Source organism: Mercenaria mercenaria, chromosome 17 (assembly GCF_021730395.1).
Source record: "Mercenaria mercenaria strain notata chromosome 17, MADL_Memer_1, whole genome shotgun sequence".
NCBI classification, from domain to species: Eukaryota; Metazoa; Mollusca; class Bivalvia; order Venerida; family Veneridae; genus Mercenaria; species Mercenaria mercenaria.
Window position 1 is genome coordinate 35,885,531 of NC_069377.1, and position 27,971 is coordinate 35,913,501.

Consider the following 27,971-nt stretch of genomic DNA (forward strand, 5'->3'; position numbering starts at 1 on the left):
ATCATATTTTATTTTTCAACAATATTTTAGGTTATTCCTACGTGCCTCCACACATTTGGAGGGCATTGCATGACATTTGAGCGAGGTCATAGGCCTACACATATAGAGATATTGACCTAAATTTCACCAAGATTTAAAAAATCCGAGAGAGACCCTGTCGATAGTGTATATCTGATAGATTTAGATATACTGTGTACTTTTCATAGAGTTGTTGACCCATATCTTATTTGTTATATCAAATCCCAAAGTGACCCTCTGGATAATGTTTGTTTCACGGAGTTATTGATCCAAATATCATTGACTCTTAGACATATTTTTTACTTTTTTCATATTTGATTTACGATGTAACTAGACATATACTTCCTAATGCAAGACTGATTATATCTTTGTCAACTTTTTTCTGCCTTTTTCATCCACAAAACCATAAAAGTATTATAAAGGCAAACAGAGCATTTTCCTTTCTTGAAACGACGTTTCACAGTTTCTGATAGAAGCGCACGGGCAAGTTCGTGATTAATGTTTCAGTGTATATATAGTGTATTTCACTTAGTCTAATACTTGCCAGAGTTTTATGATTGCAAGAAAATATGATTACTTTCAACAATTGTTCTACACTATGATCTAAGCTCGCTTAACAGCACGGGTTTTGTACGGTTTTGGAGCCATTGTGCCTTGCTCTAAAATATTCTCGAAGGAGTGTTCGACGTTATCGTCTTCTCTACAGAAGGTAAATCGCTGTAGCAGATTTGTGAAGATCAAAAACATTTCCATTTTGGCCAAAGATTCTCCTAAACATATCCGTGGACCTGGAAATAAATGTCAGACTCAGGATTTTTGTTAAAGACTAGATCTAAAGTAAACAATTAGGCGTCAGTACAAAATTCTATCAATGATATAAGTTTCATGCTTAAACTGTATTCGTTTCGGATTCAAATCACATTTTTATTAGAATTAGTTTGCGTTTTTCAAATCATAACAGGAAATATTTTTTAACGTGAATGAATATAGAATCTACATGTACAGTTACTGAAGCAGATGAAATGAAACTCGGCAGTTCCCTTATACCATAATGTTGTATTCACGTACATTGATAAACAGAAATAGACTAAATTTATACATGTATGACGTCATAATGGGATGACGTTACCTATTGAAAACGGGATCATAGCTGGATTCTTCTTCAGTTTCCCGCCTTCCATAAACCTGTCAGGATTGAAGATTTCTGGCTGGTCCCAGTGACGTGGATCCATATTGGACGAGTATAAATTGGCAATAATCAGAGTCGTCCGCGGTATAAAGTACCCTCCGAGAGTAACATCAACATCGGTTGTGTGTGGTACTGACACTGGTGCTAGAATGGAATAAACGGTGAGATCAACATTGTCGCGTCGTTATATTTATCACATCTGATCAAATGCACTTAAAATCTAGTAATAAAATATTTCTTAATCAAATTGATTATAAGTAATGGCAATGGTTGAGATTTTAGCAAAATACTCTTTGTCTAAGATGTATTTCACAACGGTTAACTTTGATTTGACGAGCAGGAGAGAAATTTGTCTTTTTTTGTCAATTTATTGTATAAACTGTAGTGACACAAGAAACTAGAGCTACTTTTGAGAAAAGCGCACGTCTGCCACAACTGCCTAATCATCTGAATAGTTATGTATCTGAGTCAACCATGCACTAATACATGTATCACTGGCATCTGTGTACAGAGTGATTGTCGGTAATTCAAGGGCCATAATTCTGAAGTGCCCGGGCCGATTTGGCTAGTTATCAAACTTGGCCGAGGACTTATTAGCAAACGCATTTTGTTCAAGTTCGCTGAAGATCGGATGAGAAACGTTCGACTTAGAGTGCAGACAAGTGTGTACAGAGCGATTTTCGGTAATTCAAGGGCCATAATTCTGAAGTGCCTGGGGCGATCAAGTTGGCTCGTTATCAAACTTGACCGGGGACTTATTGATAAACACATTTTGTTAAAGTTTGGTGAAGATCGGATGAGAAATGTTCGACTTAGAGCGCGGACAAGAGTAAAAAGGCCAATTTTCGGAAATTCAAGGGCCATAATTCTGAAGTGCCTGGGGCGATTTGGCTCGTTATCGAACCTCGCCGAGGACTTATTAGTAAACACATTTTGTTAAAGTTTGTTGAAGATCGGATGAGAACTGTTCAACTTAGAGCGCAGACAAGATTTGTGACAGACACACGGACACACACACTATGTGGTGGGAGACATAACACGCTAGCTATTCCCTGTCGTGAAGGCAAGATTGCAAAAATACTCATAATTATTAAAACAGTTGGAAGGCAAAGAAACAGGTATATTTTCACCTATATTTACCATTCTTTGTATTTCAAGCAGCGTTGCTTCTATATACGGCAAGGAACCTCTCTCTGTCCATGTAACAACCTTGTCGCCACATTTCTGTAAAGCATAAAAGGGGGACTAAATTACACATCTTTTGTACTTGAAATTGATAATACAGAAAACAGATACTGACTTTTTTGTTTCCGCCGAGTTTAACGTTAGGCTGTCACAATTTGATAGTGGAGAAAGACATTTGTTGCCCCATACATGCATTATTTCAGGTACGAGCAGGCACTTGGGCCGAACTACCAACCTTTCCGTAAGCCAGCTGGACGGCTTCCTCACATGAAATAATTCTGGACCCAATGCGAGGTTTCGAACACATGGCGATAAGGGGCTAGCGATTCGAAGTCAGCGACTATAACCACTCGGCAATGGAGGCCCCGAAGATATTAATGGACCTGATTATTCGAATATAACACATCGAATACTTAGACAATATGCAAACGACAACTTGATTAAAATTTGACGCCTGGCGTGTTTTAGGCACACAGAAGTCTTGCAGTCATCATCTAGCTGTATAGGGTTTTCCCATTAATTCTTTGTAAACAGTCGAAGAACAAACAGAAATAGTTCTGATTCCTAACTTTCGTGTGACCTTTGCTAACAGAATGGTGATTAGTCAGTGTTTTTTTTTTTTTTGTTTTTTTTTCAATTTCGTATTTGAGTTACAATCTCTATAATCATTTAGGTGTCTTTATTTCTAAAAAGTTATGATATGGAAATAATTTCAATTTTGCTTTTATTTTCCGAAAAGCACACCCTAGCGGACAGGTGCTCACAGGAAATGCTTTGTTCGCAGTGAATACATAACTTCATTTGATTGCTGAATATTATCCATCACTCAAAAATAATGCAACTTGAAGAAAGACTTCCAGTTGGTAGAAAAAAATATTATTTTCGTTTAAAAGATCAAGCATTGGCCAGAAAGTGGGAAAACATGTCATTAATAAGCATAAAGCCACATGAACGCGGCAAATAAGTAATGGCGTCACCGCGACACCGGGTTTCCATAAATTTTGCAACGTATGATATTCGCTGTTACAGGTATGATGACACTAATTTTTTTCTTTTTAAGTGAATAGGTTCTCACGAATTATTTTGAGCAGTGAATAGTTTCTTTGTCGTTTAGGCTACGCTCGCGCAGAGACTTTGCCTTTTTCATATTATTATAAGTGTGAATAATAAACAATAAACAATGATTAAACGAAGCTTTTACATAAAGATATCAAAATGAAATGAGGCAATTTCGTGATATCCAATTTAAAATAATCATATTTACCAACTCAGTATCGCATTTAAATATTGTCTGTCGCTTTTTGAACTTTAAAATTATACGATTTTTACAGCTTAAGGTTAATGACAATCGGCAATTTCCGTGCGAATATGTATTCTCGTACACTATTTCGGCATTCTTCGGTCATAATGGAAAATCATTTGTTTCCGTAACAACCGAAGAATGCCGAAATCACAAACGGAGAATACGTAATCGAACGGAAAATGCCGATTGTCATTACTGTCATTACCAATACTTACTGTTGAAAATATTTTCATCAGAGTGTTGAATTTTTGCTTGCAGATACAAATCTATGAAATCTCGTATGTTCTCGTTGTCAAACGTGTTCTCGTGGTTGCTTATCTCGCCGTAAATATGTTCTTTTATCCATGTTAGTGTACGCATGCGATTCTGCATACTTTTGTAGGCCTGTGTTTGTAAACAAGTTACATCATACATGTATTTATACTTTTATAATAGATTGTCCTCCGGGCCCGAATTGTCTTACTTACTTGCCCTCTCCGATGTGGGTTCGAAACCTCACTTTGTAGAATTCTTTTGTCAGGAAACCATCCAGGTGGCTTACGGAATGCCGGTGGTTCTACCCAGGTACCCGCCTATGCATGAAACAATGTTTGGCGGGGCACTTCTCCAAAACGCGGAAAATTAATTGTGTCAGTGTGACTCTAAATCCAAGAAAATGAAATAATAATGATATAAGGCCACCACCCGAAAGTGTCTCGCCCACTGGAGCTTTGACTCGTGAAATAGGTGCAAAAGGAGTTCTAAAACCATCCTCCAAAGTTTCAAATATATATCTGTAACATTGTTTTGAAATATTGTCATTTTGTGAATTTTCAAAGGCATCAAAAATGTAAAATAAAAATCATAATTTCTTCAGGGTCAAGGTAACTAGGAGACCAGGACTCACAATGCTATCGTAAAATGAGTTTTTGAAACATCCTACAAGGTGTCAAAGCAATATTTTTAACGGTTTTTTGAGAAATTGTCATTTTTGTGAAATTTTCAGAAGCGTCAAAGAAATCTAAAAGAAATCAATTGAAACTTCTTCAAGGTCACTGTCACTAGGGGGCCAGGACTCACCATGGGGATGTAAAATTAGTTTCTAAATCATCCTACAAGGTTTAAAAGAAATATATGAAATGGTTTAAATTTCCAATTATTGACGCCGCAGATATTTTGATCGCTTAGTCTCGCTTCCACTAAAAGTAAGCGAGACAAAAATCCTTTATAATACGAAAGACCCGTGGTGACATTTCAACTTCATTATTTCACGATTTCTGCTTCATGATTTCACGATTTCCACTTCATGAATTCACGATTTCTGCTTCCTGATTTCACGATTTCTACTTCATGAATTCACGATTTCACGAATTCACGATTTCACGAATTCACGATTTCATGAATTCACGATTTCACGAAAAAACTTCACGATTTCTTGATTTCATGATTTCACGATTTCTTGATTTCACGATTTCCACTTCATGAATTCACGATTTCACGATTTCTGCTTCCTGATTTCACGTTTTCCGCTTCACGAATTCACGATTTCACGAATTAACGATTTCATGAATTCACGATTTCACGAAAAAAATCTTCATGATTTATTGATTTCACGATTTCATGATTTCACGATTTCGTGATTTCACGATTTCCACTTCTTGAATTCACGATTTCACCATTAAACTTAACGATTTCATGATTTCTTGATTTCACTTGTTCTATTTGGCCAATCCATTCCGTTACTCTCCATTCAATGAAGTATAAACGTAATGAATGGTCTGGGTTACAGAGGATGTGTTTATACTCCTGCATACGTCTGTGTGGAGGTTGGGGAGGGATATTGGTGCCTGTACCAACACAGTATTGGGTACTTTCAACACTAAAACATGTATAAACAAAATAAGATGCCCAAGTAGCTTTACAGTTTTAGACAATTCGAAAATATATAAGTATGTTTATTATGCCGACACCATTTATGGTGACGGAGCATTAAGCCTTGCAGTTGTCCGTCCGTCAATCCGTTATTTTGGAATCCGTCTTTCCGTCCATAGACACATTGGTTTCTGTTCATTTAAAAGAGAATGCTTGCATGGATTGAATTTGGATCGCTTTTCATTTAATAGCACACTGATGAGGAGCTTACTAAAACCGAAAAAAAGGGACTGGAACAATTTCACATTTTAAGCAATAATGCATTCTAAAAGTATTGTTTGTAAGTCTATTTCCTCATCAGTTGAGGCTTTTTCGGCCAGTTTTCACTTTCAGTACCTAAACCTGGTTGTACAAATATATAACACGCCATCTTACATGTAGCGAATATCACCCGCGGTTTTCTACGTCATACATTAGTCATGTGACTAAAAAAATCGCGAAAAGTTGAAATTGTACTGTAATTATGAAATCGTGAAATCGAGAAATCGTGAATTCTTGAAGTGGAAATCGTGAATTCGTGAAATCGTGAAATTTAATGGTGAAATCGTGAATTCGTGAATTCAAGAAATCGTGAATTCGTGAAGTTTTATGGTGAAATCGTGAAATCGTGAATTCATGAAGTGGAAATTGTGAAATCGTGAATGCATTAAGTGGAAATCGTGAAATCATGAAGCAGAAAGCGTGAAATAATGAAGTTGAAATGTCACCACGGGTCTTTCGTAAATACTAGTACTTCAACAGTTCTAACTAGTTTGTACGTGTTTGCTTTAATTATAATCTCTTTCCGTGAGGCTTGAACTGTATCTTAGCCTCGTAGAGATTAGCATTAAATATGCATTTGATATGCAACAAACTCTCCCTGTATTAGTGTTGAATATCAGTTTTTGTTTTTCTTTGCGTGTGTTTTTTTTTTTGTTTGTTTTTGTTTTGTTCAACCTCACGCCGGCGCAACATTTGGACATATTGCGATATCCCAGCTTTTTATGGTGGCGGAAGACCGCATGCCCCTTAGTGCAATATTCCAAGTACATGCAGGCATGTTGGTAGAGTCAACATCATTCTGCAAGTATGATGACTTCCTCAGATGAAAGATTTTACACCAGAAGGGAGGTTTTGAACCCACAGCAGTAAGGGGCAAGTGATTCAAAGTCAGCGGTCTTAACAACACGGCCGCGGACGCTCCTCCAATTTCATTTTGTACATATTGTGTTTCTGTGGTATACAATGCATATTGAATAATTTACTGTTAAAGTATTATCGATTGTTTTTATCTCAGGACTGAAATGCATTAAAACATTATTTAAACAATTCGTTTTCAACAAAAAAAGAGAATGAATAAGAGATCTGTCTTTACCTCTTTGTTATATAGCTTAAGAAGAAAGTTTGGCAGCATCCGTTCAGGGCTCAATGCGCCACTGCCCTGGAATATCTTATCAAGGTTTTCGATTATTTCGTGTAACTTTTCCTCTTTGTAGTCGAACCTATAGAAACAAGTAAATGAAGTATTGCCATGCAATACAAAGTCCCCTACTGGAAGGCACCTAATTTTCTCTACTGCAGTATAATATAATGAACTGATATCTGTCAATGATGTATAAACAATATTGTACTATATATACAATTTGTTATAACAAAACAATTGGATTAAAATTTGCATATATAAAAACCTACAGTTGCTTTCATATGGAATATTTCGGCCGAGTATAAAAAAGTTATCATATAAGTTATTTATAGAAACAACAAAGGTTAATTAAATAATCCTAAAAATATCTATATAATATAAATCCAAAAGAAACTCTTTACCAGGTAGAGATAGGTCAAAATACACCTACAAATTGGATGTAACATGCATGTTGTACCACAGAAAAGTGGTCTCGATTTTTCCCTACGGTCAGTAATAAAAATATTACAATATAATCTATTTATAGTAACAACAAAGGGAGGTAATTCTTAAAAAAGGCTGCCTCATGGTGGTGAAAATGTGTGCCAAGTTACATCAAAATCCCTCCACGCATGAAGAAGAAATGCTCTGGACAAAGTCATTCCTGATTTTGACCTTTGATCTCCAAGTGTGACCTTGACCTTTAAGCTAGGGTTCTGGATGTTGGGCATGACACGCCGTCTCATCATTGGGAACATTTATGCCATGTAACAATATAATACCTTGATGCATGACAGAGTTATGGACCGGACAGGAAAAAAGTCCTGTTGACATTTGAACCCCAATTGTGATCTTGACCTTTGAGCGAGGGGTCCGGGATTTGAGCATAACACGTTGCCTCATCATGGGGAACATTTGTGCAAAGAGATATTAAAATCCCTTAATGAATGACAGAGTTATGGTCCGGACACGAAACAGACCCTGATCATTCCATGTTAACATTTGACTGCCAAGTATGACATTGACCTTTACGCTAGCTAGGGGTCTCAATGTTGTACACATGACACATCGTCTGATTATTAGGTACGTTTGTGCCAAGTAATATTAAAATCTCTTCAGGGATAGCAGAGTTGTGGACCGGACAGGAAAAAAGCCCTGTTGACTTTTGACCTCCAATTGTGACATTGACCTGTGAGCTAGGGGACGGCGCATGACACGTCGTCTCATCATGGGGAACATTTGTGCCAAGTAATATTGAAATCCCTTCATGGATGACAGAGTTATGGAGCGGGCACGAAATTTCGTACGGACGGACGGAAGGATGGAGGGAATTACGGACGGAAAAGTGCAATCCTATAGTCCCCGAAACTGGTTTTCAACCAGTAGGGGACTAATAAAAAGATAGGATTGAATATGTAGCATTAACTTCAACAAAATTGCCGATTAGATTAAGGTAGAGGACCCGCAATGCCACTCGGCAATTTCCGTGTCAGTACGTATTTTCGAAAGGTTCGGACATAAAATCCCTATCGGGCACATATGTTACCGTAAAAACGAGAGAATGCCGAAATCGCTTACGGAGAATACGTAATTTGGCGATTGTCATCACGTGATTTGTAAATGCGATTGTGTTGCAGATCTGGTATCATATTTGCAGTTCCTTTGATTGCACACACGCATACACGAACGCACAAATGGACCTTAAAATTTACACTTAGGAAATGCCTTCGACACTTACATGTGCACACGCATAGTGACGTAAAGATAATTATGTTAGAAATCGATGATGTAACATTTATTTTTACCTTTTAGCGAAAACGATTCCATAAATAACATTGCTGATCATCATTGACGTAAGCAGTCGCACGTCCGACGGTTTTCCGTTTGTAACGTAGAGAACGTCATTAGCAGCGTTAACTTCCCGCATGATTTTTTGTTCTAAAGTTGTCTTCCAAACGCCAAAGTCTCTAAGTGTCTGCAGTACAAACTTCCGCAAAACTTTCCAGGCATTTCCGCTTTGCCATACAACACCTGAAATAGAATTGACTTGTAATATTACAGTAGTTCAACAAAGTTTTTGATCTATTATAATTGTAGTATGTTTTGTCCAAAAGGTTTAACGTCACACCGACACAGCTTTAAGTCATACGACAACTTTCTACCTATTCGTGGTAGATAGAGACAGACGGGTATTATTTCACCACAGGCGGACACCTGGATTGAGCCACCGAGCTTACGGAAGTCAGCGGGATGGAATCCTCACATAAAAGAATTCTACACCCCAGGGAGCTTGGTTTCGAACCCACAGATATGAGGGGTAAGTGTTTTTAAAACAGCGACCTGAAACACTCTGTGATGGAGCCACGTTCGTTACTGCGGAAGATTAAAGTTCTGTGATGATTATTCAAGTGACCGGATCAACTGATAATACTGACAAGATATAATTTGGAGTTGACTGGAGATAAGAAAGAGGGGAACGTGATGAGGGAGGACGATGGGAGTTTGATGGGGAAAGGGAAAGAAAATATTGATGGGGAAATGGAAGAGGAAAATGGGAAGTTGCTGGAGGAAGGGAGAAGGATGATGGAAGAGTTATGGGGGAAGAGAAGAGGATGGTGGGAGAGTGATTGGGGGAGGGATGCGGATGACGGGAAAGTAACGGGGGAAGGGAAAAGGATGATGGGAGAGTGATGGTGGAAGGGAAAAGGATGATGGGAGAGTGATGGTGGAAGGGAAAAGGATGACGGGAGAGTGACGGGGGAAGGGAAAAGGATGATGGAAGTTTGTTGGAGGAATGTACACATTTATACTGTTCATCGCATGTGCACTGTTAGTATTTTAAACCTAACTCCATGTACTGTTTACACAAAGAAACATGATAATTTACTCGTTTGGTTTATCGTGATGGCTTATTTTATCACGCTGTCCCTAAATGTCCTATCATTTAATGTACTACTAACACAGATTATAAAGTAGTTGTTCGTTTTTGTGCATAATCTATTTATAATAAATAATTTCTTTACATTTACTCGTGTACCAGAAAAATCACTTAATAGCTATACTGAGCTAAATCTAGTTATATGCAGCGAGAATTAGCTATAAAACCAACAATAATGCAAAAAATACGTGAAAACTAAATGCAAAATGTCATAATCGCATCCTAACGGTTTATAAGATGAATACAATTACAAAAACCCAAGATCTTTGCAGTCACATTTTCAATAAATGCAGCTCTTTTTTTCGATAATGCATTAAAGAATGTTTCACTTGTGAAATTAATGTTTATTAAGACTGATTTAGTAATGTTTTATCGCAGAAATTCGCAAGATGTATTGAAATTGAGACTACACAGAACTCAGTCATTTGTAATTTTCTTTTGTCTCAATAATCATTTGAATAGTATAATGACTGTTTTATATTTGATATTTAGAGGCTACATATGCCTTAAGGCGATATTAGCATACTAGGAGAGATATTGGCCAATTAAATTCATGCATTCTAGGGCCGTTGTTTCTTGTGTCAACCTTGTTCAACAACGCTAAAAGATTAAGCTAGCGAAATAATGTAAATATACCATGCATTGTTTGGTAAAATAAATATAAGTTTGTATATACTTGACATTCTGTCAGTGGAAATATAAAATCTGGATGTTTTGCGCAGCCGGAAGTGTGCCTGGTATGGCCGCCGGAAGTGTGCCTGATATAGATATCACACCAGCCACACCAGCTCATACGAGTGCAAATTTGTTACTATATTTAGTAGCATATGCAATAATGACATATATTATACATTTGATATTGGTGTTATATAGCTATTTCTAGATACATGTAGCCATTTTTGTGAATTTTCTGGGACAGTATGATATTATAATTAAAATAAATTAAATAAATGAGTACCTTTTCCTTCCTTGGTAGCTTCTTTTAGTCCCTTTAGCCAGCTAGGTCGGTTACTGAATACATCCCCATTCTTCACGAAGGCCTCACGAATTGTTTCATATCCATGTAGGTATACGAACCTCTGACCCAAGACCGTAATTGATACTATATCGCCATACGTTTTGCTTGCCTCAAACATCGCTTGGTACTGTTTCATCCCTTTCTTTTTTAGTCCTTTCGACCAGAGCAGATTGCCTAAAACAGGCAAACCCGGGGGTCCTGGTGGGAAGTTCGATCTCCTTTGTAAATACAGGTAACAAATCAAGAAAACTGTTATGAATATCAACAACACGGGAATGTTGGCTAAACTTATTAAACCTTCCATATTGAATTTATCGAGATAGTCATATTATAATTATCATTATGTTCAGCAAGGGTTTATATATATTGCCTGTCGACCCAGCTTTTAAACTTGTTAAACTTGTTATTATACAAAGTGCATATATAGTGCACGTTTACAGCGTTTTAATCAAATATAATTCAACTTTATCAAAATTAAGTGTTTTGGTTAACTTAGTATTATAATTAAGGAATGGGCGACGAAACTGTCTCTCAGAAACACTACAGATCAGAACAATAAAGCTGTGTCTGATCCATCAATCCATCATCTGAAGTGGAAGTGGTGTGAGGAGTGGGGTGGGGGTGGGTGGGGGGGGGGGGGGGGGGGGGGTGACTCTATATTTTCTAGTCAGAGAGTTTTTATTTTTAGATTGCTCCCTGTTGAATATCTGGCTGTATTATCATAAAGGATGATATACTTGGCTAAATATATCAAAACAGTATAATAGTTACTTTTTACCTAAAACATTTTATCTTAACGCGGTTTAGAACATTTAAGTTAAAGTATAATCTGTAATACAGACACCTCTGAGGAGCGAACTATCTCCCTATAAAGACTTTTTTTCTCGTTCGGAGTAATTCATAGTAAATAAACTTCCCAAGAGCAGCAACCTCTGTACAACATATACATTTCCGTCTTTCCAGTAATGTTCGCTCTAGAGGTTACGTTGTGCATACGGTCAAATGAAAACAAGTTTTGATGATTGAATGGGTTTAATCATATCTTTTCAACTGCATTTTATAAGCATATAATGTTCAGTTAAAATTAACAGTGTTGCTGGATTCCTTCCAGAATCCTACTCGTATTTATATACTCTGTACATGGATTTTTTATATTCTCTGCAACTGACTAAAAGGAATTCCACGCATGAATCAGAGACGGACGACACATTAGTTTAGACGTGATACATGTCTCAAGTATAAATCATCATGTAGAGCACTCGACCAGGATCTCAATCTACAACTTCCCTGTTTTTTCTCGTTGACTAAGTAGATGACAGAGATTTACTGAAACAATGAAACTTATCAGTTTTCGGGTCAGAGACCACCAATTCAGAAAAGTACAGGGAACTTCCTGGGAATGATGTAAGTTTATACGTTGGAAAAGGTAGCGTCTGTACAGTATCACATTATACATTTTGACAAAATTTGCTACGTTTTATGTGTATTGAAAAAAAGTTTTATCAAATGAATTTCTCCCGCCATGACAACGATGTAAACAGGGGGTCATCTCATTAACAATAGAATTACTTATAGTAAGTAAAGTATACCTATTCATATGTTTTTCGTCCGATATTTTGATGGAACTAAGATAGTTCTTGAATTAAATGTCATTGGATATACATGTTTCGATTTATGGAAGGCCGTACACGCCATAATGTTATAATGAAAGTCTATGGGAAAACAATTGGTGTTCTCTAACCTTCAATTCATTTAAAACGAATATGGCATTTTTTTTCTTTTGTTACATGTTCCTTTACCATGTTTACAAAGTGTGAAAAAAAATACTTAAGAAAAGAAGCTTGTTTGCCGTTAAAAAAGCTTTAATAGGGTTTATGAGGTGTAAACACAAAATTCATCGAACAGAAATTATTGAAATAATTTAGACTGAATTAATGAATCTCAAACGTGTATCAAAGAAATAATTCCTTTCATATATATTTAGTTTTTATAATAATCTCATCTTTATACATACAATAAAGGTACATATAATGACACTATTAGTTAAAACATCAGTACACATCAGGCCCGGATCAAGAAATATCATGACTGGTGGGGAGGCGCGGGGAGGGGGGACACCAGTTGAGATCTAGGCCATGACCGCGAGGGGTATACGTATGGGAAGGGAAGCTTCTGCCCATGTTAGTAAGGGGTGTAGGGGCTGTCTACCCCTTGATTTTGTTTAAATACATATATGGAATCATGGTCTCTGGGACATTTTCTGGTAGGGTACTCCCCTCATTTTTGGGAGGCAGGGGGTCCCCCACCCCCTGGAAAATGTTTAAATACATGTATGAAATGGTGGCCTTTGGTTCAATTTTAGGTCTCTATATTGAGGAAATGGACAGGTGGTGTTACTCCCATGTTCATGTGGGTGGGGTCATGGGGCTTTCCCCTTGGAAATTTTTAATTATAGGCATGAAATGGTAGCCTCTGGTGCGTTTCTAGGTCTTAATTTTGAGAAAATATTATTCTTTTGCCAAAATAGTTGGATGCCTCTTTGATGAGTATAGGTCACTTCTCAGCCAACTTGGGTGGGTGGGGGGACACGAGCGCCCTCGTCCCAGCCCTAGATCCGGGCCTGCACATTCATTCAGTACACAGTCATTAAAATATGTAAGATGAGTCATATCTGAGATACCTCATTTTTAGCCAGTTTTTAGATACTTCTATATCTGGTAGAGTCACGAGTTACAGAGACTTCCATATCTGGTAGTTGTCATGAGTTACAGAGACTTCCATATCTGGTAGTTGTCACGAGTAACAGAGTTCCACAAATCCTTAAATACGTATTTGAATAAGTATAGCGGAGCAAACTGCACTATAGAGTTGCTGTGCACTGTTTATTTTCCGTATTAATATCATTTCTATGATGATGTGGATAATTTTAATCTATGATACACATTATCTATGGAATTGAGTGCTTCTTAAAAATAAATATCAGTATAGACAAATTTATTTGAGCATTAGTATAAATTTGATAAACATATTATTTATCCTAAGGAATATAGACAAACCCATTACGTTTGTCAAAGTTTTGCTCTTTCATATTTGATTTACGATACTTTCTATTGCAAGACTGATTATATCTTTGTCAACATTTTTCTGCCTTCTTCATCCACAAAACCATAGGAGTATTATAAATGCAAACAGAGCATTTTCCTTTCTTGACACGCCGTCTCACAGTTTCTGATGGAAACGCACTGACAAGTTCATGTTTAATGTTTCAGTGTATATATAGTCTATTTCACTAAAAATGCCACAGTTTTATGATTGTAAGAAAATATTATTATTTTTACCATTGAATTGTTCTACATGATGATCTAAGTTCGCTTAACAGCACGAGTTTTGTATGGTTTTGGAGCGCTTGTTGCTTGCTTTAAAATATTCTCGAAAGAGTGTTTGACGTTATCGTCTTCTCTACAGAAGGTAAATCGCTGTAGCAGATTCGTGAAGATCAAAAACATTTCCATTCTGGCCAAAGATTCTCCTAAACATATCCGTGGACCTGAAAATAAATGTCAGAGTAAGAATTAATCATCAGTACAAAATTCTATCAGTGGTATAATTTTCATGCTTAAACTGTTTTCGTTTCGGGTTCATATATCACATTTTATCAGAATTAGTTTTCGTTTTTTCAAATCATAAGAGGAAATAATTTTTTAAGCGAATGAATATACAGTTACTGAAGCAGATGAAATGAACACGGCTATTCCCTTATGTCATAATGGTGTATTCACATCACTGATAAACAGAAATAAAGACTAAATATGTATACACATGTACAATTTAGCCTTGTTTCTTTATTATAAGCTACTAGAATAAAACATATTATATGACGTCATAATGGGATGGCATTACCTATTGAAAACGGGATCAGAGCTGGATTTTTCGTTAGTTTCCCGCCTTCCATGAACCTCTCAGGATTGAAGATTTCTGGCTGGTTCCATTGACACGGGTCCATATTGGATGAGTATAAATTGGCAATTATCAGAGACCTCCGCGGTATAAAGTATCCTCCGAAAGTTACATCAACCTCAGTTGTGTGTGGCACTGACATAGGTGCTAGAATGCAATTAAACAGTACTTATATTTCTGTTGTATTTGATGGAATGCACTTAGAAATAAAAAATCCTATCAAAATTGTTTAGAAATTATGCCAATGGTTGGGATTTTAGCATACTCATTGTCTAAGATAACGTTCACGAAGTTTAACTTTGATCTTACCAGCAGGAAAGAAATTTGTCTCTTTTCGTCAATTTATTGTGTGAACTGTAGTGACACCTGAATTGTTCCACTATTCTCTGTCGTCACGTCACGTCACTGATAGGTATTAAAGGCAAAATTACAAAAATATCCATAGTTAAAATAGTAAAGAAAATTTTCACCTATATTTGCCATTCTTTGTATTTCAAGCAGCGTTGCCTCGATGTACGGCAAGGAACTTCTCTCTGCCCATGTAACTACCTTGTCTCCACATTTCTGTAAAGCATAAGAAGCTGGGACTAAAATAAACATCTTTTATACTTGAAATTGTTGATACAGAAAAAAATAGAAATCAAATCGTTTTTTTTTTGCTTCTGGTAGGTCTAACGTTAGGCTGACGCAACCGAGGGTAGAGGGCACTTACGCAGAGCCACAGCCTTTCCGGAAGCGTAAGTTCAAACTCAGCGGTGAGGGGCAAGGGATTCGAAGGCAGCGACCATAACAACTCGGCAATGGGGCCCGAAGATATTGATGGATCGGATCATTCGAAAATAACACACTGAATACTCAGAAAATATACAAACGAAAACTTGATTAAAACTGGAAGTCTTGTGTGTTTCAATGACGAAGATAAAAATCCTATGCATTTAGTTGTCTTGCAGTCACCGTCTAGCTGAAGCCGGGAAACTGTTGTATTCAAGTTCACCATTAATTTTTTGAAAACAGTCGAGAGGCAAAAAAAAGGCCTTTGTTAACAGAATGATGATAAGTGTACCTGTTAACCAGGTATAAAACTGGGTATGGTGATCAATCGTAGATTGTGTACTTGCCATTGGCCTATTTTAAAACTGTCCTCAATAGCAACCAACCAAATGCTGGGGACTTAAGACTGGACTACAGCTCCACGTTTATAATTCCTGTTCTAGAGCTATAGGATTTTCTTGATTCAAAACATAGGACGGTTGTTCTGAGCGTGAAGTTGACGAATGGCTCATGTGACGTTTTAGATACAGAATACTGGGAGAAAATGTTCCGATTCAAGTAATATTTTGTCTCTAGTTTTCTTATTACATGACAGATTTACTTTACGATAAAGAACGTCAAAGACGGCAAAATAAGTGCTTTCATCAGCATAAAACGTCTACAAAGTGTGTACGCTATCTACACAGTAAGTCCACAAAAACAGTCGGGCGAAATGTTTGAGGAGGTGCTGGGAACTTCTGGCAGACGCTTTCTGCAGAGGAAAACACTGATTTTGCTGTCATCAACGCACTTCATTTTTTTAAAGATCGTCAACAATGGTCAAGTAAAAAAGTAAATATGGGCAAATTTTACTTGAATCAATACATTTTCTCCGTATTTACGATATCCAAAGGTCACGTGGGTTGGCCTGCATGCGTAAAACCACTCTGATTACGACACCTCTAGAGACCAAATGTCAGGCCCGTTGTGGCAACGTTAAATGTCGCAACCACCGTTATATGTCGCAAGGTTGACGTTAAATGTCGCAACCACCGCTAAATGTCGCAAAATCGTCTGCCGCTAAATGTCGCACCTTTAACGTTAAATGTCGCAAAAATTTGCCCACAGTTATATGTCGCAACACCAACGCTAAATGTCGCTCAGCAAAATAAGGTAAGTTAAACAGTCTTTACAACTTAGTGATAACATTGGGTAAAACGGTTGCCTCTGGTGCATTTTTTTTTTGTCTTAACTTTAAGGTAGTGGAGAGGTACTCCCCTCATTTTAAGTGGTCAAGGGTTCTTCCCAATGGGGAATTTTGAAATATAAGTAAAAAATGTTCGCCTCTGGGGCGTTTTGGGTCCGCAGTTTGAAAAAATATTATTTCCAAAATAGTTGGGTGCAACTTTGATGAGTATAAGTCACTTCTAAGCCAACAAGGGTGGGGTGGGGGTGATCGGCTCGGGCCACGATCCGGACCTGTTACACAACAGGATGTTTAACTACACGACACGAAGACTGTGACTGAAAACAGATCTGGTGCGCTTGTCATGGCGTGCTTTGTTTCTTATTGTCGTGCGTCGTATCGCATTTCGTGCGTCGACCTTGGAGGGTAGACACTCGACACACAACACGACTTTAAACTATGCAACACGACTCGCAAGATACATTACGACACGCATCCCCAGCTTTTATTATATTTGACTGGCATAATAGGTTGTCCCCTTTGAAATTTATCCGATAATCAATATTGATTTCCCTGCTGATATCAATTTTGAGCAATAGATTATATAGGAAATTTAATTTCAATGATTAATTTCGGATATGTATTTTAGTTTGTGAATATTTTAACACATATGACAGTATACATCAATTTCTCCTCTTTAATTTCATGTAAAAATATTAATTCTAACTGAACATCTTCTTGCTTCCAATTTTGTTTTAAAAGTATCACCATGGCTTATATTGAAAATATAGTGGAAATCACTAAACTTTTCAATTTCTTTTACTTTAGATGCAAATAAATTATATTTTCCAAAACATGATAACTTATTAACATATATGTAGGTGTTCTTGACTTTACAAACAATACAATAGTATATTTATAATTGTAATAGGGTAAAGCTTCTTGCTTCTATTTAACGTCAAAGTGTATCAAGAAATCAAAAACTGTTGGATTTTTTAAGTTCTGATGTTGTTTAAAACGTTGTTAATTTACGGAACTCATATACCAGCACTTGACGTACGCTTCAAAATAGTTATATAGTAAAAATACTTCAAAAATAATCTGGCCATATTTCCCAGACTGTTTAATTATAACTACCTGATGACCCAAAGTAATTAGGGGGTCACTTGACTTTGACCTTTACCTACTTGTTTGTTATTAAGAGACAGCCTTGAAATTTGGATGGTGTATACTGTTTTGCACATCGACCTTAAAACTGACTTTCAGTGGCCATGAATGTGACCTACTGGCCTACTTTCTTAATGTTTTAGATCAGTTTGACATTTGAATCATGTAGCTCATATTACTCAGATGAGCGATCCAGGATCATCATGACCTTCTTGTTCTGATGAAGTTTTGATCAAAGCGTACCACCATAATTTACTACTTTACTAAAATATAACATATGTTTTAGATAGTTGCAAACAATTTACCTTCACGATACCAAATATAACAAGAGCACCGCAATGCGAAACGATATACGCACGAAGGCATGACCTTTGACACCTAAGTGTGACATTAGCTTTGAAGCGAGCCATCAGAAACAGGCGCACTGCACGCATTCTTGATATGTTGAACATTTGTGCCAAGTTTCTAAAAACATTTCGAGAAGTTCAGAGTAACAGAGCGGATACAAGACAAAGTCAGATGACCTTAAACCCCTAACTGTGACCTTGGCCTTTAAGCAAGTCGTCCAAAACATGCGTTCTACACGTCGTCTCGGTGCGATGAACATTTATGTCAAGTTTCCTTCAAGGGGTTCAAAGTTAAAGAGCGGACACGAAATTGCTTGCGGACAGACGGAAAGACAGACGTTCATTGGGGTCATAACAACATACGTCCCTTCGGGCGTATATAAAGCGAATAGCTTCTATCATATATTTAGGCTAAACCAGCCCAGCCATGCCGAGCCCAGCTCAGCCCAATCTGTTTCATTTCAGTAAAAGCTGCTACAAAATATAGTTTTTGTAATGAGAAATTTAAGATATATGCGACATTAAAAATGTCTTGCAACTAAAGGATCGAATCCCAATATGTTAAAACAAATTCAATCGCAATTTGATGCACCAGCGAACCGCACCGATCTTAATAAACCAGTTCATATTAGGTGTGCACACGAGAGACTTAAACCTGTCCGTGTCACTTATTATATACCCGTACCCAGTTAACCTAAACAGTGTACTGTGTTTTGTACCAGCTGTAGAAAACGAAGATTTTCTATTAATCAGCCATGGGTTCTATTTCTTTGTTTGGAGGTTTACGTTTAAAGTCATAAGGCGACTATCAAGCTTCAATGGCGGAAAAAGATCCTATGTGGCCCTCTGTACACTCTTTCAGGTAAAGCGGGAATTTCGATATTATTTTACTTTTAGTCTCTTAAAATTGTTTGGTTTAGACTCATTCCTCTCATTATCCTACTTTTTCGCCTACCCACACATAACCACCCCTTCCCCCCTCTCTCAATCCCCCTTCAAAAATGTAAATATTTATATTTTCTATTAATTGTCTTGGTGCTGTGTGTTTGTGTCTTAGATTTCTGTGTCGTTATTCACCCCCTTCCCCACCTATACCCAAACCCCACAAACATACAGCACCATTTCCAAATCGTATTTAGTTAGAAGAAACCTCAGAATATTTCTGTCCTAAAACACTGGCCCTAATACAAAATAATTTCACAAATATTTTTCTTGCGTGACTGTTCAAGCAAGGTGTGGAACTCAGGTGAGCGATCTAGGGCCAACAAGGCCCTCTTGTTTGCTATACGTAGCAGCGCTTATCATTAAGATAATTATTTGTATTACATAAACCTGTTAATTTTTCTTCCCTCAAAAAAGTAAATATACACAAGGAATTGATAGTCATAGTGTCAAATAGGAAGTGCGACATTTAGCGTTGGTGTTGCGACATATAACGGTGGGCAAATTTTTGCGACATTTAACGTTAAAGGTGCGACATTTAGCGGCAGACGATTTTGCGACATTTAGCGGTGGTTGCGACATTTAACGTCAACTTTGCGACATTTAGCGGCGTTGCGACATTTAACGTTGCCACACCTGTAACTTTCTTTACGCCTAAAGAATGTCTGAATTAAAGTTGAATTATGAGCATTTTTCAAGTAAAAATCAATCAGAATTAGATGCGGAGGAAATTATAGCTTTTAACCCAATATACCAAACACTTTCTGTTACCAGTACGAAATAATAAATTTCCAAATATGATTTTTCTTATTTTGACTGGGGCAGTCTTATTCAGAGAAGTCAAACTGCATGCAAGAGTTGCTTCCCTTCAACTACAGAAATATCTTCTGCATTGTCGTTGATTTAACACAATCATTTAAATGCGCAACAACCAAAAATTACTTTTATAAAACATTCACCCAAACACAGCATGTGCAGTAAGATGAGCATGATTTTACGTCTACAGAGCAATATATCACTTTTCTACAACACGATATTTTGGTATTGACTGTTTTGTCATCAAATTATGCTAAGCATACCTCAAATATTTCGTCCTGACATTTTTTCTGTATATCCGGGTACTCTTGCATATAAAGTATACACCAGTTGATTGTATTTGACGTTGTTTCTGAGCCTGCTATAAATAGATCCATTATCACCCGAAACATGTTTCCCTCTGAAACAAAACGTACTATGATCACTAAAAGACTGTAATTGCATGTTTTTGTTTAAATATGAAGTCATCGGCATAGACAACACGACGTTCGCTAATTATTCGACATGTGGTCTTAGTGTAGAAATTAAATTCGGGTTAGAATCCTAAATATTTTGTTTTGTATTCGGGAGAAGGGCCGTCTACTGATCGTTCAAGAACTTGTGGTCCGGCCAATTTACTTATTTCTGTGTGTATATGTACAATTACATTACTGTCACATTATAATTATCACAAATGTAACTTGATAATGACCAATAAAATATGATTAAACTATGGATATCCAAAGGAAATGAGGTGATATCCAATTGAAAATGTATTTACTAACTCATTATCGTATTTAAATATTGTTTTTTTACTTTTTGAAACTAGGGAAATTATATGATTTTACAGCTAGACCCGTAAAGACAAAAGTCGGCAATTTCCGTGTGATTACGTAATTTCGTGCACTATATATATTTCGGCATTCTTCGGCCATAATGAAAAAAAAACGCTTATCCAGACTCCAACCTGACATCGGTACAGTAGACACTACCACCACGTATGAATTGGGAGTAACATAAATATGGAAGTTGTAAAACGAGCCAAAAAAAAAAAAACATAAATAACTAAAAAATAATGCAGTAATTCTTTTTCTGGTGTCATGACGTACACCTGCTGAAAATGTAAACAATGAAATTAGTTGACGTTTTTTTTTTTTGGAGTACAGTCAGAGAATTTCACCAATGACATACTGCAAATACAGTTGCAGAAGATACTTTCATTATGTTCTTAAATTTCACGACATAAATGTCAATTTGCCTGTAGATGATGGCAAGCATTTGATTTACCCGGCGTTGCAAGCAATGTTTGCTGTGATTTCAAAAAGTCGCAAGCTCAACTTACCAGTTGACATGCAGCTAAGTTTATTTGATACCATGGTTGCCCCTATTCTCATGTATGGGTCTGAAGTTTGGGGCTGTGAAAATATTGATATAATTGACCGTTTTCAATTAAAGTATATAAAATTAATCCTCAATCTTAAACAATCTACTCCTACTTTTATGATTTTTGGGGAGCTGGGTATTTTACCTATATCTCTACAAATAAAAAGTCGTGCATTAAATTTTTGGTGTAAACTGTTGCATTCTTAATCTGATAAAATTTGTCATGTATTGTATTCCACAACTAGAAAACTATATGATGTCCATAACTTGAAATTTCCATGGCTAAAATATATTCAAACTACTTTAGATAGTATGGGTCTTACAAATTTTTGGAATAATTTTCCATTAGATACTGTTTCTGTTAATCAGTTCAGAAATATATGTAAAACAAGAATTAAAGACCAGTTTATGCAAAACTGGAGCTCTTTTGTACATGAATCTAGTAAATGTTTAAATTATCGGCTGTATAAGAATCAGTTTGGATTTGAAAGTTATTTTAATATTTTGCCTCGGGATTTAGCTATTTCCTTTCTAAAATTTCGTTGTAACAATCATAAGATGCCTATTGAATCTGGTCGTTTTTATAACTTGCATCGGAATAATAGAATCTGTGAATTATGCGATCTTGAGCAATTAGGCGATGAGTATCATTATCTATTATGTTGTCCCTTTTTTAATAATTTTAGAAATAAATATATTGATAGTGAATATTTTTCATATCCTAATACTTATAAATTCTCTCAGTTAATGAACATAGATGATAAGGCAAAATTGTTAAATCTGCCAATATTTTGTTAGAAAATTATTTCTTTTTTTAACCAGTAATACAGACTCTCATTCTCCAATATTCATTATTTGTTTTACTGTCATCCATTCAACTTTGTGTATTTTGTCATATTATATCATGCAAATAAGTTGTTTCTTCTTTTTTATATTGATCATTATTGTTTTGTTTTCTTGCCATTTGTATGTGCTATTCTGTTTGTTGTTTATTGTCATATCACATGCCCAGTTGGGCCTTGATTTATTCAATAAATTCAAAAAAAAAACTAAGCCAAGCGTGTCGCCATTTTAAGATCACATGGTTGTACCATCATCACGTGATTTGCTTGAAGGTATAATTATCCTAATGTTGATTGTTTGACAATATTCCTGGGCGGAGGTTGATTGTTTGACAATATTCCTGCGCGGAGGTTGATTGTTTGGCAATATTCCTGCGCGGAGGTTGATTGTTTGGCAATATTCCTGCGCGAAGGTTGATTGTTTGACAATATTCCTGCGCGGAGGTTGATTGTTTGACAATGTTCCTGCGCGGAAGTTGGTTGTTTGACAATATTCCTGCGCGGAGGTTGATTGTTTGACAATATTCCTGCGCGGAGGTTGATTGTTTGGCAATATTTCTGCGCGAAGGTTGATTGTTTGACAATATTCCTGCGCGGAGGTTGATTGTTTGACAATATTCCTGCGCGGAGGTTGGTTGTTTGACAATATTCCTGCGCGGAGGTTGATTGTTTGACAATATTCCTGCGCGGAGGTTGATTGTTTGGCAATATTTCTGCGCGAAGGTTGATTGTTTGACAATATTCCTGCGCGGAGGTTGACTGTTTGACAATATTCCTGCGCGGAGGTTGGTTGTTTGACAATATTCCTGCGCGGAGGTTGACTGTTTGACAATATTCCTGCGCGGAGGTTGGTTGTTTGACAATATTCCTGCGCGGAGGTTGGCTGAAATCACAAACGGAGTATACGTAATCGAACGGAAAATGACGACTGAGATTACTGTCTATACTACTTTGTTAGAGTACCAATACTTACTGTTGAAAATATTTTCGTCAGAGTGTTGAATCTTCGCTTGCAGATACAAATCTATGAAATCTCGTATGTTCTCGTTGTCAAACGTGCTCTCATGGTCGCTTATCTCGCCGTAAATATGTCCTTTTATCCATTGTAGTGTACACAGACGATTCTCTCTACTTTTGTAACCCTATTTTTGAAAAGAAGTTGCAATATATATTTTATAACAGATGGATCTCAGGGGCCGAGTTATTATCGCCAATGATTCCGACTCACTTGCCCCTCTTCAATGTGGGTTCGAAACCTCGCTAAGGCTGTAGAATTCTTCAATGGGAGCAAGCCATCCAGGTGTCTTACAGGAGGTCGGCGGTTCTATCCTAGGGTACCCGACCATACATGAAACAATGCAATGGAGGGCCACTTGTCTTTAAGTTGCCATATGACGCAGTAATTGTGTCAGTGTGACCCTTTACCAAACAAAAGACCAAAAATACGAACAAATTCTTTTACAGAATGTATTCTCTGCGCTCTCCTTGATGACATGATTGCAAATAAAGAGAAAGTTGTCAAATACAAGTATATAAAGTGACCGCGTAGATCTATAGCAGTGGAAATACAGAAGTACCCTACCGGTGAAAAACTGTATTAGTATTCGTCCCTTATGGTTGTTGACAACAGTATTAGGACTAAAACGCTTCATGGCAATTAATAGCTAAGAAACAAAAACTTTTTCAATTAAATTTTAATAGTGACCTTGACCTGTAATCTTGTCTCATTTACGCGACATATTGTTATAGTGTGCAATACTAAGATAATACAATGATGCACGTAAAAATTATGAAGTGAAACAAAAAAATTTACTAGACGTTTAGCAGTGACCTTGACCTTTAACCAACAAGTATTGATCATGCATTGACACATTGTCTCCTCATGAGGAATGTTTGTGTAGCGCTAAGATAATCCATCAATGCATATAAAAGTTATTGAGCGGATACCTTCTATAGCGACCTTGGCCTTTGACCTGACCTACAAGTCTTATTTAAGACGTGAAAAATCAACTCATTGCCATCCTCTATTTACATACCAAGTTTTATAAACCTAGCTTGAATACATTTTGAGTAATTGCGGGATCCAGATTTGCGACAGGACGGACGGACGGACGGAGGGCAGTCCTTTCTAGTGCTCCAAAAATTAAACATTTGTCTTTACCTCTTTGTTAAATAGCTTAAGAAGAAATTTTGGTACCATCCCTTCAGGGGTAAGTGCGCCACCACCTTGGAATAACTTATCCAGGTTTTCTATGATTTCGTGTAACTTTTTATCTTTGTAGTCAAACCTATTAAAATAAAAGATAGTAAAGAATATATAACATAAACTCGTCTCTCAAGTAATCATCTGAATTGCTGATTAGATTGAGTAGTGAATCCGTAATATCACTCGGTAATTCCCGTGTAATTACATACTTTTGCAAACTTTTAAGGCAATTTGGAATTCCTCGGACGTCAAATACCACATCGAGCACATATAACTTACCATAAAAACCAAAGAATGCCGAAATCGCATACGGATGTCATCACGTGTCCATTACTTTTAATATTAATAGTTTTGGATTTCTAAATATTATGACTTTGAAGCAGACGTTCCATCTCAATCTAGTATCATACTGACAGTTCCTTTGACTGTATACACGTATACATACACAAACGGACTTAAAATACATTTACACTTTCGAAATTCTTTTGACAATTAGAAACGCTTACAAGTGCACAAGCATGGTGGCGTATATAGGTAATTCTGTTAGAAATCGAGGATATAACATTTGTTTTTACCTTTTCGCGAAAACGATTCCATAAATAACATTGCTGATCATCATTGACGTAAGCAGTCGCACGTCCGACGGTTTTCCGTTGGTGGCATAGAGAACGTCATTAGCAGCGTCAACTTCCCGCATGATTTTTTGTTCTAAAGTTGTCTTCCCAACGCCAAATTCTCTAAGTGTCTGCAGTACAAACTTCCGCAAAACTTTCCACTCATTCCCGCTTTGCCATACAACACCTGAAATTATTAAAGTACTTTAACGAAGATTTTAATCCATCATTTCAGTGTGTTCGGTTTGTTTTAACATAATAGCTTGATGGAAGGTTGATGGGGAAAGGATAGAAGATGATTGGAGGTAGATGGGGAAAGGGAAGAGGATGATGAGAGGTTGATAGGGAAAGGATAGAGGAAGATGGGAGGGGGGTGGGGATAGGGAAGAGAATTATGAGGAAGGGGAAGATGATTACGGGAAGTTGATTGGAAATGGGAAGAGGAAGATGGAAGGTTGATAGGGAAAGGGAAGAGGATGATGAAAGGTCGATGGGGAAAGGATAGAGGATGATTGGAGGCTGATGGATAAAGGGAAGAGAATGACGGGAGGTTGATGGGGAAAGGGAAGAGGATGATGGGAGGTTGATGGGGAAAGGATAGAGGATGATGGGAGGCTGATGGATAAAGGGAAGAGAATGACGGGAGGTTGATGGGGAAAGGGAAGAGGATGATGGGAGGTTGATTGGGAAAGGAAAGAGGATGATGGGAGGCTGATGGATAAAGGGAAGAGAATGACGGGAGGTTGATGGGGAAAGGGAAGAGAATGACGGGAGGTTGATGGGGAAAGGAAAGAAGATGATGGGAGGTTGATGGGGAAAGGATAGAGGATGATGGGAGGTTGATGGATAAAGGGAAGAGAATGATGGGGGATTGATAGGGAAAATGAAGAGGATAATGGGAGGTTGATGTGAACAGGATAGAGGATGATGGGAGTTGGATTGGGAAAGGGAAGATGATAATAGGAGGATGGGGAAGGAAAGAGGAAAATGAAAGGTTGATCGTAAAGGGAAGAGGATGATGGGAAGGGGAAGAGGATTATTGGAGGTTGATTGGGAAGAGAAAAGAGGATGATGGGAGGTTGATGGGGAAAGGGAAGAGGTTGATAGGAGGTTAATGGCGAAAGGGAAGATGTTGATAGGAGGTTAATGGCGAAAGGGAAGAAGAAGACAGGGGTTGATAGGGAAGAGAAAAGAGGATGATTGGAGGTTGATGGGGAAGAGAAAAAGAGGATGATGGGAGGCTGATGGCGAAAGAGAAGAGGATGACTGGCGGTTGATGGGGAAGAGAAAAGAGGATGATGGGAGGTTGATGGGGAAAGGGAAGAGGTTAATGGCGAAAGGAAAGAAGAAGGCTGGGTGTCGATGGGAAAGGGGATGATGAAAGGTTGACTGGGAAAGGAAAGAGGGTTATAGAGGTTGATGGGAAAAGATAAGAGAATGATGAGAGTTTGATAGGGGAAGGGGATGATGGAAGGTTGATAAGGGAAGGAAAGAGACTGATGAGAGGCTGATGGGGAAGGGGATGATAAAAGGTTGATAAGGGAAATGAAGAGGGTGATTAGAGGTTGATAAGAGAAGGAAAGAGGATGATGAGAGAAGGGGATGAGGGAAGGTTGATAAGGGAAAGGAAAAGGATGATGAGAGGTTGCTGGTGGAAGGACAGAGGCTGATTGGTGGTTGTTGGGGGTGGGAATAGACAGATGATTGGAGGCTGAGTTGAGAGGTTTACAGGAGTTAGATAACTTAAGATATAATAAATCTTCCTCAAATGAAATGAATTTGACTAAATATATAAACTAACAATGTTTGCAGAATACATATCATGTACAACAGCCATTTGTTAAAACACTTCCATTTTTATAGTACATTTATGCTGTTTACAAGGAGTGTAGGCCTATTATATTAGTACTTTAAACCTAACAACCAGTACTGTTTATGCATAGAAACATGTTAGTTTAATGTTTACGCAGATTTAGCCTAAATAGTTCGGCTTATCTGGATGGCTTATTTTATCACTCTGTCCTTAATTAACCGTGCTATTATTTTGACTAACACAGATTTTTAAGTAGTTGTTCGTATTTTCAAATATGAATTTGGGTCTAGTATATTTTAATAAGTAAACTTTTTACTTTTTATACCTATAATCAGTTACCAGAAAGGTCACTAAATAGCTATTATACCTAAGTGGTTCTACTGAGCTAGATTCTATATCTAGTTATATTCTACACTTGTTATTAGTTTTTATAATAGCTATTTCTAGCTATATTTACCAATTTGATATGTGACTTTTCTTTGACTGTATAATATTGTAATTAAGATAAATGATTACCTTTTCCTTCCTTGATAGCCTCTTTAAGTCCCTTTAGCCAGCCAGGTCGGTTACTGAATACATCCCCATTCTTCACGAAGGCCTCACGAATTGTTTCATATCCATGCAGAAATACGAACCTCTGACCCAAGACCTTAATTGATACTACATCTCCGTACGTTTTGCTTGCCTCAAACAACGCTTGGTATTGTTTTATCCCTTTCCTTTTTAGTCCTTTTAACCAAAGCAGGTTGCCTAAAACAGGCAAACCCGTGGGTCCTGGTGGGAAGTTCGATCTCCTTTGTAAATACAGGTAACAAATCAAGAAAACTGTTATGAATATTAACAACACGGGAATGTTGGCTAAACTTAATAAACCTTCCATATTGAATTTACCGAGATAGTCACATAAATATCCCTATGTTCAGCAAGTGTTTATATACATTGTCAATACGTGTTATTGCCGACCCAGCTTTTAAACTCGTTATTATATATACAGCGATTTAGGCCAATATAATTCAACTAATGGTT

At 37.1% G+C, this 27,971-nt stretch overlaps 2 protein-coding genes and 1 pseudogene across 3 annotated transcripts in view; 1 reads left to right on the plus strand and 2 right to left on the minus strand.

The window, feature by feature from the left end:
• On the minus strand, window positions 1–13,759 carry LOC123535802 (cytochrome P450 2J1-like; annotated as a pseudogene).
• Window positions 1–27,971, plus strand: part of LOC123537368 (branched-chain-amino-acid aminotransferase-like) — a 363,414-nt gene that overhangs the window by 291,351 nt on the left and 44,092 nt on the right. The window lies entirely within an intron of this gene.
• On the minus strand, window positions 13,713–27,911 carry LOC123536256 (cytochrome P450 2J4-like). 2 transcript variants are annotated; one of them, XM_045319256.2, is made up of 9 exons: window positions 27,462–27,911; window positions 25,094–25,319; window positions 24,474–24,600; window positions 23,286–23,454; window positions 20,372–20,508; window positions 15,371–15,464; window positions 14,844–15,047; window positions 14,282–14,490; window positions 13,713–13,762 (listed from the first exon to the last, which is right to left on the minus strand). In XM_045319256.2, the coding sequence occupies exons 1-8, from the start codon at window positions 27,823–27,825 to the stop codon at window positions 14,306–14,308; spliced, it is 1,506 nt and encodes a 501-aa protein (XP_045175191.2). In that variant the 5' UTR covers window positions 27,826–27,911; the 3' UTR covers window positions 13,713–13,762; window positions 14,282–14,305. The 2 variants fall into 2 exon arrangements, with proteins under 2 accessions (XP_045175191.2, XP_045175190.2); XM_045319255.2 differs by lacking the exon at window positions 13,713–13,762 and having other exon boundaries at window positions 13,923–14,490.

What these genes read in the sequence shown, in the direction of transcription:
- LOC123536256 (XM_045319256.2), bottom strand. Translation starts at nt 27,825, where the DNA reads ATGGAAGGTTTATTAAGTTTAGCCAACATTCCCGTGTTGTTAATATTC. An exon ending in TGACGAAAATATTTTCAACA is followed by an intron (nt 20,509 to 23,285) that starts GTAAGTATTGGT and finishes GTTTTGTTTCAG; the next exon opens with AGGGAAACATGTTTCGGGTG. An exon ending in TCTGATCCCGTTTTCAATAG is followed by an intron (nt 14,491 to 14,843) that starts GTAATGCCATCC and finishes ATTTATTTTCAG; the next exon opens with GTCCACGGATATGTTTAGGA.